The 16,119-nt window shown below is 39.1% G+C and overlaps 1 protein-coding gene across 11 annotated transcripts in view; it reads left to right on the top strand.

The window, feature by feature from the left end:
- Positions 1 to 16,119, top strand: part of ANKS1B (ankyrin repeat and sterile alpha motif domain containing 1B) — a 771,828-nt gene that overhangs the window by 126,528 nt on the left and 629,181 nt on the right. For 10 of the 11 annotated variants that reach the window (XM_065561011.1, XM_065561005.1, XM_065561000.1 and 7 more), the window contains exons 4-6: positions 3,202 to 3,498; positions 9,718 to 9,793; positions 11,728 to 11,829. In XM_065561011.1, the coding sequence (XP_065417083.1) occupies positions 3,202 to 3,498; positions 9,718 to 9,793; positions 11,728 to 11,829 (475 nt within the window). The remainder of the gene's footprint in view (positions 1 to 3,201; positions 3,499 to 9,717; positions 9,794 to 11,727; positions 11,830 to 16,119) is intronic. The other variant, XM_065560934.1, reaches the window with a different exon arrangement.

Raw genomic sequence — 16,119 nt, 5'->3', positions numbered from 1 at the left:
CCTTTTCCTCTGACCTTCCCCCTGTTTCTCTTCCAGCCAAACCAGTCTCTACACCCTCCACAATATCACCTTGCAGAATGCATTCTGTGGCATCCAAATGGCAGGGAAACAGTGCTGTCGAGGTGGATGACCACCCCCACCTTTTTTCTTCAATGCACAGATCTGGTGGGATGATTCAATCCCTGGTGATGAGCATGCCATTGCCAACATGTTTTCAAATACAGTCCACACCTTATGTAGAGTCCAAACTCCTTCCTTCATGGGAGTTGATTTTATTAACACAGAAATGAACAAAAATACATTAAGTTCAGTTCAGATCTTATCTCCAGGATGGGCAGACAAGTTGGGTGGAACTACTCTATACAAATCTCCCACCCCTCCTACATTCAGAGTATTCTGACTCTGTAAGAACCCACTTAATGTTCCCCACTAGTATCACTACTTGCTTGAAGGATAGAGTATTTCAGGGAAATACTAAAGTCTGTCAAATTAGATAGATATATATTGTACAGGGTTCCAAAATAGGTTGGAACTCTCTCTTGAAAATGTAATTATTCTTTCTCTCATTCATGAATTACTCCATCCGCTGATATTTTTTGGTGGGGAAGGGGGGTTATTTTGTATTATTAAGGTTAATTAAAGGTATAACACAGTATATATATTACCTGTTCTGTCAGCAGATATATATTGTTTAATTAATATCAGATCTTTTCCAAATTGGATCTATTTCTAGTTCAGCAATGACAATTTTTTTAATTTCAAAATCAGTTTGTTTTATCTTTAATCCAAGTATAGTTTTACTTTTGCCAGTGGGCACATGGGTGTTTATGCAAAAAATGTAGAACAATATTTTTCAGACAACTGTGGTTTACAGAAGCTCTTATTTAAAATTAGTGTTTTAAAATCTATTTTTCTTTAAATATGTTCTCATATAACAATTCAGGTCAGGTATTCATTATGCAAAAGGAGTTAATTTTCATCCCATCCTACAGTATTAGGATTTTGGACTAATTGGTATCTTTAGATACCTATATGTTTGCCGCCTAACTCATTTTGTTTGAATCATCCTTAGGAAAATATAAATAGCCACATCATTAGGGATGTGTGAACTGCAGATGATTTAATGAAAATGGAATTGAATTATTTTCAGACAAATATATCAAAATATTGACATGAGATTCCAGATTCTTTTATATATCATCCATGAATGACTAAAAAAGTTATAACCCTTCAGATTAAAAATTCAATTGTATATTTGATGGGTAGCTATATCTGATTTATAATTTTATGTTAAACTTCTGAACCTTTATAAAATTTCTAGGGACCACATTTTTAATATTATCCATACAAAATGTGGATGCAACTACACATCTAATTTCTATGTGAAACTACTTCCATTGCATATGCAAATAAGGGAATTGCATGCACAATGTACCATAATTGGCTATTTTATTGCAATTATCTGAAGTGCATACATAATTGCAGTAAGTGTGCGTGAAAATTAGGCTTCAATTGCCTGTTTATTTTAGTGCAGTTTTGTTCACAACGTTTTGAAAATGTAGGCCTGTATGAATAACTCGTACTTGTGGTTTGGGTTATGGTATTGGGGAGAAACTGTTTACAAAGGTTTTCTTAACCGAGACTTGTATCACCAAAGATGCACAGGGAGTCATTAGAGAATACAAAGGATCTCAAAAATCTCAACCATTGTAGTTTGTCCACAAGACAGGAAGAGTGTAGTCAAAGAGGATATTGCTTATTCTCTATATTGGTTAGGAGGTGGACCCAGGAAGGTGTTTGATCCAAACTGGTTGTGGAAGACGAGTCCCCCAGTTATCAGCTCACTTTAGCATGCATGCTCCACCTAGCTTGCACACCAGATACCTGCTTGGGGTAAAAATAAACAAAAGGTTTATTTAATAGACAAACCACATATTCAAAGATGAAATAGTAAGGGAGAGCTAACATATACAAGTTGCACAGTAAATAAGCATAAAGACGCAGCCTCAGGCTTTGCACTTCTATATTAGATAAAAACCCTTTTCTAATACAAGTTGCCTATTACCTTTGCACATTTTGCCAATCTACCCCCTAACTGTAGGGTGGAATCTAGTGTTTCACAGACAGTTTCTGGATAAAAGCTTCAATTTCTATTCTCCTTTTTGAAAGGTTTCTTCCCCCCCCCCCCGCCCTTTCCCCCCTCTCCCTCTCCCCCTCCGTCTCTTGGCATGATGATTCATGGTTATTCAGATTGGGGAGAATTCCCAGTTGTCTCAATAACTTTCCATTAACTCTAATGGCCCATCATTTGTCTTTTCTTGGATGGTACAATGATAGGGGCTTGGAGCTAGTCTTGTCTGGTTGAAAAGGCCGCTCCTAACTGCCCACGACCCCGCTGTGAGATGCGGTGAAGCTGCACTACAAATTATGAGAATGGTTTTCTGTAAACACAAATACATAAATCATAACCACAGTCTGTATACATATCTCATAATAACCATTACGTTTAGAACGTTAAATGCTTTCATAAAAGATCTTACTCTACATATTTTTATAGCACAATAACAATATATACGATCAGTTGATTCAGCAACTTATTCTTTTGGGTTCAAACCCCCTGTTCTCCCCTGGGGGTGTCTGGACTCTGATTATCACACAAAGATCTTGCCACAAAGGTTTATAGTTATCTTTAGCAGCAATATTTATAGTGAGATGCTAAATGATTAAAATGTTATTTAAACAATTTTCATTTTCCAAGTTTTCTCTGTATTTCTTTACTATCTTAATAAACTTTGGTTTTATTTCAAATGACCCATTGTGGCAGGGCAGACTATTAAGTTAGTGTGCTGTTAGAGCATTTCTCAGCAAAAGATCTTGAACTGTAATTTCAGAGGAAGCTGGGTCAAGAGAGAGATAACAGGTCTCAGCAGATGGTCAGGGGCAACAGGCACTGAAATTCCTTCCACTAGCAGTGTGGTAAGGAAGATAGCGGGGGCCAGAGTGGGCAGAGCTGAATTGCTGGAGGGTCACCAGACTTGGTTAGAGACATTCTTGCTAAATTAGTAACACTTTGGTAGGTTTGTTTCCCAGTGTTTAAATTGAATCGTATTTCAAACCTTTTATTTACAATGGGTTAGTAAAGGCAGAGTTAGCATTCTGTGTTGTTGAACATGAACTTCTTAAGATTTTCTTTTTTAACAGAACAATGAAAATGAAACGGCTTTGCACTGTGCAGCTCAATATGGACATTCAGAAGTAGTTGCTGTTTTACTGGAAGAACTAACAGACCCTACAATAAGAAACAATAAATTAGAAACTCCTTTGGATCTGGCAGCACTATATGGGCGTCTGCAGGTAGTGAAGATGATCATCAATGCATATCCAAACCTGATGAGCTGCAATACTAGGAAACACACACCTTTGCATCTTGCTGCACGTAATGGCCACAAAGCTGTTGTACAGGTGCTACTAGAGGCTGGAATGGATGTCAGCTGCCAAGTTAGTGTTCTATTTTCTGCCAGTCTTTATATATAATTGAAGCTCCCAGTCATTTCTGTTTTAAAATACATTTATGTGGCATTTTTAAAAGAAATCATGAAATTCTGCAAGGTCATGTATAAAATAGACTAATATTTACAGTCTACGGCATGTACTTAACTGGATACTATAGCCCTGATTCAAGAAAGTGTCCCTTGCTTAAATCCCATTATTTTAAAGTTAATCATGTGCTTAAATGCTTCCCGGAACCAGGGGCTATGAAATTAATTGTATAGTATGGGCCAGATCCTCATCTGATATAAATTGGCATAGCCCCATCCTCAGCTGGTGTAAATTACTTTACCTCCCTTGGCCTCAATGGCACTATGCTGATTTACATCTATTGAGGCTATGGTCCTTTGTGCTAAACAGAGTATGGAAGCTGGACAATAAGTTTGTCTGAGATTTTGCTTTAGATATACAGATAATCAGTTTATTCAACATACATAGATATGAAGAATATATAAGAATGCTAAACCACAACTTAAACAGAGAGCTGTTGGCAAGTTCAACTGCATCCACTGGTTTGCCTGCTTCACTAGACCTCTTTGGTTGTCACACGTTTCTAACTCCACCAGTTAAGTGAAGGTTGCCTTGGAAGCTGTTTTGTTTTATAGGAATGGTTAGAGCCACATAGCTTCAGTTTCCAATGGTCTGTCCAGCTCTAAAGACAAAGATATGGATGCTCAGGAGTTGAATTTTCTGATTTCTTATTACATAAGCCTAGTACAAAGCAATATTCACTGCACCAAAATTGTACTGCAACAGATTCCTGAAACTTCTGACTCAACATAATTGTTTTCAGTAGCATACAATTCCATATTTAATAGGGTGCCAGTTTTAAATAAAAAGCTACAGGGAGGTATAATATATACAATACTATAGCAATAAACCATGTACATCCACTCTTCAATGCGGGGAAATGATCTGGCTTCTAAGTTAAAGAGTAGGAGTAGAAATGTACTGTTTGACCCTTTCTTACCTAATATATGTGATTTCTCTTGTTTTGTATGGCTGGACTACGTTTGGGGTAAAAATAATGTTTTTACTTCAAATATAAAATTGCTTGCTGGCTGCCAGGATTATCCTTTTTAGTTACACTATTTGAAAGTAAGAAAGCTAGAGCAAGGAGTAACACATCCCTCCAAAAAGTATTTCTGATTATATATCTCCTTTTGCATCTCCAGAAAATAAATGGGGAAGAAACAGACTGAAACTGCATTAATGCTGGCTTGCATAAGAAATAGTATTTTGCTCTGAAAATCATCCCTGTTGTAGAGCCATATATATCAACAGAGTTATGTCAAGGATGAATTTTTATCCAATATCTCTACAAGATATGGGATATTCCCTTGTTATATAACTGGAATAATTTCACCATTGTTTTGAATTTTCCTAAATCAATTTTATACAGTTTCACCATCAATATAATACATATTCACTTTCATATAAATATCTAATTATAATGTATAAAATACTTTATTGAAAACATTCTTCAGTTTATGCCTACTTCACCCCTTGACTCTTACTGTTGCTGATTCTCAAACAAGTTAATGAAATTTCTTAAATGTGATCTCTCATTTTAAATCAGTGCTGTTTTTGAGCATTTTGCAGATGTTGGAGTGTTCTACATGATGTCATACTAGAAACACTGATGACAGACAGTGTTTAAAAGACTTTAGTTTCTTAGTTTTGACACTTATCCTCTTTTAAATATAGGTTTTACTTTAGTTTCTTGCTAGCCTTTGTATAATAACTCACCTGTTTTTAGTGAGGAATGAAAAATACTCACTACTTTTTAATGTCATTTTGTTTGCCGTCTATGTTAGAATCCTACAATTGCCTTTATCTTCAGGTGTTCTAATTTTTCTTAACCAGTTTTGAAGCTACCCTTAGTTTGTTTCACTTTCCACGTTATGTGCTGGGTCAATTTCTGTTTCTGCCATGTTTGCTCTTCTCTCCATGGTGAAGCATTTATTTATTTCCCCAGCAATATCCATCTTCTCTGTCAATAAATTCCTTTCATTCTGCATCCTGGTACATTGCCAAGTTGGATCTGTCCATATTCTTAACTTATTACTTCTGTAACCTCTGAATACTTTTTTGTTGATAATTACTATCAGAACATTAAACTGAACAGAGCATACAATACCAGTCTGTTACTTAAAACTGAACTCAGCTGTTTTAGTATTCATTAAATTGCTCTGCATCACTAATTGGTAGAGAACAATATAAAAAATGTAACCCCGTGTGGTAAATTAAATTGTACATGTTCATACTCTTTAAACAAATTCAGCTTTATCAGCAGTAAAGAACTCTCAGAATGTAGAGACACAATTATAGAAGTATCTGCAATCTTCTTTGTGTTTGTAAACATTTATTTGTGTAAATGGAAGGTTTACTTTAGCCATTTTATTAATCTCTTCTGTACTCCCTGACCACTTTTAATCTTAGCAAATATTTGGGCTAATAATAGACAACATTTAATTTTGGATTGAATTAATCACACATTTTATTCATTTCCCAGGTCTTTCCAATGTCCTTCAGTCTGAAATTATTTAGAAGTGGGCAATACAAATCTGCTTCAACTGTTTATGCTTTGAAGTTTTCATTTTAATTGAAACATATGAAAAATACACAGGTTTTGGTGAGTGATAGACTTTGGGCCCTTAGTCTTAAATGACATTGCACAGTACAATGTGTTCCATGCAAGGATTATTTGCATAGTTGTGAAGGCCCTTCATAATTTAACTACCTCTGTTTATCCAATCGGTTTTCACCTTCCCACTCTGTTTCATTAATGATGGCAATGTCCATTGCCTGTCAGTCCATTTCTCCCACAAACACCTATGCCCCAGCCTTTTTTCTGCCACTTGTATGTGGAACACACTCCCTGAATCAACTTGCAAAGCTACCGCCCTGTACTTTAAATCATCTCCTCCAAACCACATCCATAATAAACTGCCTAATGATAAGAACTGGGCACGTTGCCTATTAGAGATTCATTAAAAAATCTCTTCTTTACTTATATATTAAAACTAGGGCTGTCAAGCGATTAAAAAAATTAATTGCGATTAATCGCGCTGTTAAACAACAATAGAATACCATTTATTTTAAATATTTTTGGATGTTTACTACATTTTCAAATATATTAATTTCAATTACAATACAGAATACAAAGTGTACAGTGCTCACTTTATATTTATTTTTATTACAAATATTTGCACTGTAAAAAACAAAAAAAAAGTATTTTTCAATTCACCTCATACAAATACTGTAGTGCAATCTCTTTATCATGAAAGTTGAACTTACAAATGTAGAATTATGTACAAAAAACCTACATTCAAAAATAAAACAATGTAAAACTTTTGAGCCTACAAGTCCACTCAGTCCTACTTCTTGGTCAGCCAATCACACAGACAAACAAGGTTTGTAACAATTTGCAGGAGATAATGCTGCCTACTTCTTGTTTAGAATGTCACCTGAAAGTGAAAACAGGCATTCGCATGGGACTGTTATAGCTGGCGTTGCAAGATATTTACATGCCAGATGCGCTAAAGATTTTATATGTCCCTTCATGCTTCAACGACCATTCCAGAGGACTTGCTTCCATGCTGCTTGATAACAATCCAAAGCAAAGCGTACTGACACATGTTCATTTTCATCATCTGAGTCTGATGCCACCAACAGAAGGGTGATTTTCTTTTTTTGGTGGTTTGGGTTCTGTAATTTGCGCATCAGAGTGTTGCTCTTTTAAGACTTCTAAAGGCATGCTCCACACCTCGTCCCTCTCAGATTTTGGATGGCACTTCAGATTCTTAAACCTTGGGTCGAGTGCTGTAGCTATTTTTAGAAATATCACATTGGTACCTTCTTTGCGTTTTGTCAAATCTGATGTGAAAGTGTTCTTAAAATGAACATGTGCTGGGTCATCATCTGAGACTGCTATAACATGAAATATATGCAGAATGCAGGTAAAACAGAGCAGGAGACATACAATTCTCCCCCCCAAGGAGTACAGTCACAAATTTAATTGGCGCTTTTTTTTTAAACGAGCATCATCAGCATGGAGGCATGTCCTCTGGAATGGTTGGTGAAGCATGGAAGTGGCCTACGAATGTTTAGCATATCTGGCATATAAATACCTTGCAACGCTGGCTACAAATGTGCCAATCGAATGCCTGTTCTCACTTTCAGGTGACAATATAAATAAGAAGCAGACAGCAATATATCCTGTCAATGTAAACAAACTTGTTTGTCTTAGCGATTGGCAGAACAAGAAGTAGGACTGAGTGGACTTGTAGGCTCTAAAGTTTTACACTGTTTTGTTTTTGAGTGCAGTTATGTAACCAAAAAAAAAAAAATCTGCATTTATAAGTTACACTTTCACGATAAAAAGATTGCCTTATGGTACTTGTATGAGGTGAAAATTGAAAAATACTATTTCTTTTGTTTATCATTTTTACAGTGCATATATTTGTAATAAAAATAATAATATAAAGTCAGCATTGTGTATTCTTTATATTCTGTGTTGTAATTGAAATCAATATTGAAAATGTAGAAAAACATCCATTAATTGTTTTTAATCTTGATTAATTTTTTTGAGTTAATCACATGAGTTAACTGTGATTAATTGACAGCCCTAATAAAAAATCTTGCAGCTCACAAGTGAGCCTGCAAATTGTACACCTAGGTGATCTTTGTATTGTGGTGTTCCTGTAAAAGTTATAAAAGTTTTCTTTTCCGTCCCTTCCGCGTTGTTTTCCATGACCACCTGTTATGTATTCTCTCTGTTTAGCTATAAACTACTTGGAGCAGGGACTGTCTTCTACTATATACCTAGTACAATGGGGTCTCAATCCCGATTAGGGCCTCTGTTTTTACTGCATGGAAAACTGAAATCAGTGGATTCACTCCAGATTTGAATGATGTAAATGAGAGCAGAATTTGTTCCATTGTGCTTATGAAATATGATTGGCCTCCTTTGCACTAGATATTACTTTAGGAGGATTTCTAGCCACACTAATAGTGCTCACTTTTGGGGTAATATATGCTCCAAAAGGATATAAAAGCCTGCAAGGAATAAGACAGAGAAAGTTAACTGTAAGTCTTGACCTTACTTGCTATAACATCGAGAATAAAAGTGTGCTACTATATTTGCATTATCAGCTGTAAAAGAAAAAGGTCTTCACATTTGACACTTTAAAAAATTCTGTTTTATTTCAAAATAATGCCGTAGCAAGAGATATTTCCAGTTTTTGCCATTTATGTGGAACTAAGTTTCTTGCTATTGCAAATCTGTGTAACCTTCAGTGTTAAGTTTCAGAGTAACAGCCGTGTTAGTCTGTATCCGCAAAAAGAAGAACAGGAGTACTTGTGGCACCTTAGAGACTAACAAATTTATTGCCACAAGTACTCCTGTTCTTCTTCAGTGTTAAGTTTCATGCTGTGTTGCCCCTGAAAGGAATATGGTTTGTGTCACAAGACTGGTACATTCTTATAGTCAGGAATAACAAAAGTCAGTAGTTTAATATACAGAATAAAAGTATTTTTTCATTGAAAGTCTTTCTACCATAGCATAAGAGAAACTCACAACACTGGTACCCCCTTCTACTCAAATACACCCCTCAAGAAAAAAAACAACAACAGATTTAAAACACACACACAAACAAATCTTTCCCTAAATAGAGTTTTTACCTTGAAAATGGAAAAGAGCCAGAGATTCCCTGGGGTCCACTAGGGATTTCACTATTGCTATTGATTTTGTGTGGAAGGCACCCAGATACTTTTGTGATAGGCAGTAGTATGAAGATAGATTAATTTACTTACCCTAAGTTTTGTTGTCAGACCTGCAATTTTTACTCAGGCAAAACTCCCAGTGATTTCACTAGGAATTTTGCCTAATAACTGCAGAATCAGGGCCATGTTTATTTACTGCATCTTGTTTTTATATGGTTATTAAGTGATCTTTATCATAGAACTTTCTCTACTCTTGTATGTTGCAGCCCTGTATGAATGATTTTTAATAAATATTATTGGTAATTATTCTTGCCCAGACAACAGTCTTTTAATATAGTTAAGAGAGCAAAAAGTAAATGTTCTTTGTCTAAATATATTACTTTTTGAAAGGATTCCTTGGTACATTAGTGTTTTTAATTCATCAATATTGTTCTATTCCAGACAGAAAAGGGGAGTGCACTTCATGAAGCAGCCTTATTTGGAAAGGTGGATGTAGTACGCATTTTGCTAGAAACAGGTATACCACATTTCTCATGTGATTTCTAGACTATCAAGTGTCTTTCATATTTCTGATTTCAAAAAGTGCTTTCTTTTTGATCTGCTGTGCTAGCCTAGATGCTTGGGTATGGTTCCTCCTTGCCAGTAGGTAGAGATTGTATGTATGTTGAGACTTTTTGGTGATGTCAACTTTGCATATTAGGGACTCATCAGCTTCCAGAGAACATGGAGTAGATCACTGAGACATGGAAAGTTTCTAGCTGCACACTGGTGTTCAGGTGCTGCTTCAGCACTGTGTGATGCACTAACAGCCTACTCATGCAGTGAGCCAGCTCTCCTGCTCCAGGGCCAGGAAGTGACCATTCTATCTGGCTTCCACATACAAGACAGACCCTAAGTCAGGTTCTTCACCCATCCAAGTGGGTAGCAAACCAGGAAGTAAAACAGGTACAAGGTTAGGCTGAGACTATCTTTCCTACAAGAATCCCTCAATTGTGAAGGAGTCCCAAGAAGGGCAGATTCCTGAGACCCCCTTAATTGTAAGGAGATTTAGGCAGATCAAAGCAGATCTCTCTCCTCAGAGGATTCATGCTTACTTCAGATGGATTGTTAAAGAGTTTCCCCCTGCTTTTTCAGGTACCTCTCACCCTGGCACCCTACCTGCCCCAGGGATTCCAACTCATCCTACAAGCCCCTCAGTGTTTGAACCAAGAAATCCTCTTGTGCAACCTAGCAACACTACCTATGCCCCTAAAGCTCAGAACTGTTTGCTTATGAAATATGATTGGCATCCTTTGCATTAGATGTCACTTGAGAAGGATTTCTAGCCATACTAATAGCGCTCACTTTTGGGGTAACATATACTCCAAAAGGATATAAAAGCCTGCAGGGAATAAGACAAAGTTGACTGTAAGTCTTGACTTCACTTGCTATAACATGGAGAATAAAAGCCTTCCTCAACTCTTGTATTTACATATACACAGAGTGAAGCATGTATGACAGTCTAAATTAACTTTATTTTAGATTAAGCAAATACTACAGACAAGAAGGAACAAAAGTAACATCTCCACTCAAAGACTCAATGTTTGTGTGACTCAGTTCCTATCAAACTAGAGGCAAATTTGAGAACAAAATGTCTGTTGTGCTGTACACACAGGAAGAGAGCCAAAAATGTATGGATTCAGCACACAAAAAATAAAGGACATCAGCAACAAGTCCCCCATCCCTCTCCATCCACAGGAGCTCTGATGATCTGAAATCTGGGGTGGTTTGTGTGGAATAGGCTCACTGTTTGAATATAGTCCAGATATAGGTAGCTCTATTTTGCTATGCCACCTAAACACAAGTTTAGCCTTAGCAAAGAGGATGTGTTTGACTTTGTTCTAGTGCTCATGTGCTTGGTACCCAAAGTGTTTTGTAATTTCTATAAGGGTAGAATGCTAGTATATTTGTTGTTGATGTGTTGGGGCATCATTCAAAGAGACCAGAGATAAGGTATACACAATGTAACCTTATATACCTTAATTCTTTGTATCCTGATTTTCAGAGGTTTAAGTTTGTAACTCTCCACATTCTGGAAGAGTACAAGGCACCATTGGGAAACCTTAACTTTGCATTAACAAAGTTTGTGGGTATTTAATTTGTATGTGTGTGTGTGTGTGTATTACAACCCAACTCTCCTTCTCCACTACCTCTCACTACTTGGCAACAGTTACTCTGACCACAGCATGCAGTAGTTTCATATTAATTCCATCATTCCTCCTCATCATCTCCTCATTGCTTGTCTCTCTGTCTATCCAACATAGCCTGATTCTCCCTTCTCAGCTCTCCTCCACAGGGAGAGACAGGTGTTAGTAGCCATTTTGCAAAGCTTGATGTACTACATTTATAAAGTGAGACATTTTGGGTTACATTTTTCTCTTTCCACAGTACATTATCGGTTTTTTATTTCAGGAATTGATGCCAACATAAAGGACAGTTTAGGTAGAACTGTTTTAGATATCCTTAAAGAACATCCATCTCAGCAGTCACTACAAATTGCTACACTACTTCAAGGTAAGTCATGTTAAATCATATACTAATCATATGAGAGATAAATTAGAATAAAGTTACAGGTAAATTAAAATGTATACTATTCTATTCTTGTGTTACTTCATGACTTTCTTGTGATTAAAAAGACTGCAGTTCATGGTTATTGTTTGGAAAGCACACACATTTCAATGGTCACATTTTGTTGTACCATGTTTAAAATTTCACCTTTTTCTCCCTCTGATAACAAAATGTAAGAAGTCACACTTATTTGATATATCATTTGCACTTAATATAACATTAATATTTGTAAAATTAACTTTTGGTAATATCTCACTTCAGTTTTATTGTTTGTAGTGATGTAGCCGTGTTGGTCCCAGGATGCAAGACAGACAAGGTGGGGTAATATCTTTTATTGGACCAACTTCTGTTGGTGAAAGAGACAAGCTTTAGAGCTCCACTGACTTGAAGAAGAGCTCTGTGGAGCTTGAAAGCATGTCTTTTTCACCACAGAAGTTGGTCCAATAAAGATATGAACTCACCCACCTTGTCTCTACCAATTTCATTAAAATTTATTACTTTAAAGTACTGCAGAACTGGTTGGTCAGTACATTAGTAGTAAAACTGATTGAAAGATGAGGAAGCCAGGCCCGTGCCAGTGTATGCAATGCCAGCACTGAGTCGGGGCAATCAGCAGTCTTCACCAACTCAAGCTTTATCTCTGAGAGTTTGTGCTTCACAGGATTCCTGGCTGACTTTGTGCTGGACACTGAGAAATCTCAATGGGGTGCATACAGAGGGTCTAAAGATACTCCTCACATTTCCTCAATACACAGGATGACATCTGCAGGGAAATTTGGCATCCTTGAACATCACTGTTGACCTTAAGGCAGGCAAAGCAATGAACATAGCTGCCATTATGGGCATAGTTGTTACACACAGAAAATTTGAAGCCTCTGAGCAGCCTTTGCTCCTTTAAAGACATACTTGCCAGAACAGATTGGATGGCAGAGCAGCAAAAAAAACATTAAAATGGATTTCATTCTTTTTGGTGTTTAAAATTCAGAGCAGGCATTGATGCATCAAAAGACATGAGAGACACTGGAATGCCCTTATTCAGGGGCTGATGTACCAAGTAAAACAAGGTTTCATAGTTCAGGAGCACTTTGAAGAGAACTGGCTCATGCATGGAGCTGAGGTTACAAGAGTACGGTTCTAAGGAGATGAGACAGGCACCAGGTTTTACACCAAAATGCCAGAGAAAAAACACAGGAGTGAATGTGCCAAGGTATGCACTGGGATGCTAAAGCATAGGCTGAAGTGCTTGAGGCAACCACTTAATAAAAAAATATATGCAACCATATTGAATGGAGCATGTATGGGTAAATACGAAAAGAATATACTGATCTTCAGTAACATAGTTGGAGCAATGCAAAAATGAATTCTCCAACAGGGAACTGCTTTGCCAATTACAATCAAGAAATGAATGGAACATTCAAAGGTCAATATTTATACTTGGCAAATGATAGTCTATAACATTCAGTTGCAGGGTCAGGCTCATGTTCCACCCTTCTACAGCCATCCTTTCTAGGGTCAAAAACTTAAATAATTGAAGGAGTTCCATCAGTCTCATTCTAAGGAACTAAGATCCAAGAACAAGAATCCTGCCCAGATGGTATCTTAAAAAAATTATAATATCACTGTCATCAGCACAATTACAAAATTTGCTGCTAATTGGAGATGGTAGAAATTTGAAATTTCAACAAAAAATGGAAAGAAAAATGTAGATCATTCAAGAAGAGGATTTAGGTGGCATGGGACCTTCACGTTAAACAGCACCTGCTTGAACTGGCCTTGAGGACTGAGCCAGTACCGAGGCCTTCTTCGGGCTACAAATCGCCCTCCAGTTCAGAAAGTGCTGCTGCCTTCTGTTCTGAGGCAGGGGCCTCTCTGAAAAGGCACAGGAGTCATTCTTCATTGTCGCAACAAAGAAGAAGTTGAGTAAGACCAATCGGGAGCACTATCGGTCCCAGGGAAACCCTTCTGCCTCCCATAAGAAGAGCATGGACTGGCACAGGGCAGCTCTGACATGTGGGATGGCACAAGTGCCTCTGAACCTCCCTCAGTACAGAGCAGGGAGGGCAGATACCCCATACCATCAATTCCAATTCTGGCCTCTGAGTGTCCGTTGAGTCCAGTACCAACGGGAATGATGCCAGTGCTGATAGTGTCAGTGACATAAGTGTATCAGGTTGCAGAGGACCTATTCTGCCTTGGTCCCATCCTCACATTCTGGGCTTCAGCCGCCAGAGTGGAGAGGTCGGGGCTTGAGCCCTGTGGGGTGGAGGGCTTGTGGCTTCTGCCCCAAGTGGCAGGAGGTGGGGCTCAGGGCTCCAGGATTCAGCCACTGGATTGGGGAGCGGGGCTCGAGGCTTCAGCCATGAGGGACTGGGGACTCAGGACTTTTGCCCTGTGGGGCATTGGGGATTGGGGCTTCTGTCCCGCAGGTTGCCAGGGCTTGGGACTCCGGGCTGCCAGCATTAGCCCCGCAGGGTGCAGGGACTCAAGGCTTGTGCCCCATGGGACTGGGGGGCCTGAGGTTTCTGACCCATGAGGTGGGAGGGCTCCTGCTTTAGCCCAATGGGGTGGGGGGCTTGGGGCTTAGGGTTCCCGGCTTTAGCACTGCGGGCTAGGATGACTCAGGGCTTCTGCCCTGCGGAGTACTGGGGCTCAGGGCCTTTCACTGCACTGGCAGTCGACTTTGCTGTTCTTGTTCCCTCCTATCCTGATCCTTCCCCAGTTCATTGCCCAGGCATGGCCAAGGCAGCACTAGTTCTTGGACCTTCTTGCTCTGTTGGTTCAGTTTCACAAGCCAATTCCTCTCCTTCCTGACCTCCTCACACAGGACCGTGGCCACACCCAGCATCCGGCAAGCAGCTCCCTGCACCTTACAGTGTGGCTGTGAATGACTGAATGAGGAGGAATGGCATAGCTGCTATCCAACAGGTCGAACTTAACAGTAGGAAGCCTTCCACTAGAATCGCCTACTTGGCAAATTGGATAAGGTTTTCTAGGTGATCCTTGGCCCGTGGGATCCATATGATGGGGGCTTCCATCCTGGATATCTTGGAGTACTTGCTACACCTGCAGGAATCAGGCTTGGCATGCAGTTCTCTGAGAGTTAACTTGGCAGCGATATTTACGTTTCATCCTCCGATGCAAGGGAAGTCGCTTTTCTCCAACATCAGGGTGATGAGATTTCTGAAAGAAGTTCTGTCTACATCCTCCAACCAAGAGCTGGTCCCCTTGTGGGATCTGAACACTGTGTTAACAGGTCTAATGGGGTCTCCACTGGAGCCCATTGCATCCTGTCCGCTGCCTCTCCTCTCTCAGAAAATTGCATGCTTGGTAGCCTTTACCGCTGCCAGGAGCGTGTGAGTTACAGGCCCTGATGGTGGGGCCTCCTTAATATTCAGCTCTCCAGGGACAAGGTTACACACCAGCCATACCCAAAGTTTGTATCCAAGCAGGTTTCTCAGTTTCATTTAAACCATGTATTTGCCTGTATTTTTCCCCAAGCCACATTCTTCCCCACAGGAGCAAAATTTCCATGTGCTAGAGTATAGACACTGTCTAGCCATCTATCTGAACAGGACTGAACAGATTCATGCTTCGCCTCACCTATTCTTATAATTTGCAGACTGCATGAAGAGACAAATGATCTCTGCACAGATGGAAAACGTCTTGCATCAAGACTGCATATGAGATAGCATCAGCTGTGTCTTGCAGCAGATATGAGTGAATTCAGAGAGACTGCAGACAGCATCAGTGGCATTCCTCAATAACATTTCCATATTGGATATTTGTAGGGAAGCCACATGGTCATCCGTACATTTACGGACCATTATCCAATCATTCCTTCTCCCAGAGTGGATGCTAATGTTGGAAGAGTAATCCTGCAATCCTTACTCAAATAGACTCCGAGCCTGGCCTCCAGTGTGGATACTGCTCACTAGCCACCTACTTGGAATACACATCTGCATTTACTCGAAGAAGAAGAAATGGTTACTTACTGTAACTGTGGTTCCTCAAGATATGATGCAGACGTGTGTTCCACAACTCCCCCTCTGTCCCCTCTGCATTGGAATCTTCCTCTGGACATTCAGTGCCAAATAACTGAGGGGAGTCAGGGCGGCACCACCTCATATAGCCTGGGGAGGTTCTACTGGCATGAGGTGTGAGTGCCTCCCCTCTACGGGTACTGCTAGGCAAAAGTCTCCACCTCCAGTGTGCAAGGCACGCACACACCTACTTGGC

This window comes from Chrysemys picta, chromosome 1, assembly GCF_011386835.1.
Source record: "Chrysemys picta bellii isolate R12L10 chromosome 1, ASM1138683v2, whole genome shotgun sequence".
Lineage (NCBI taxonomy): Eukaryota > Metazoa > Chordata > Testudines > Emydidae > Chrysemys > Chrysemys picta.
Note: the sequence above shows the minus strand (reverse complement) of the source record. Positions and strands in the feature narration are given on the sequence as shown.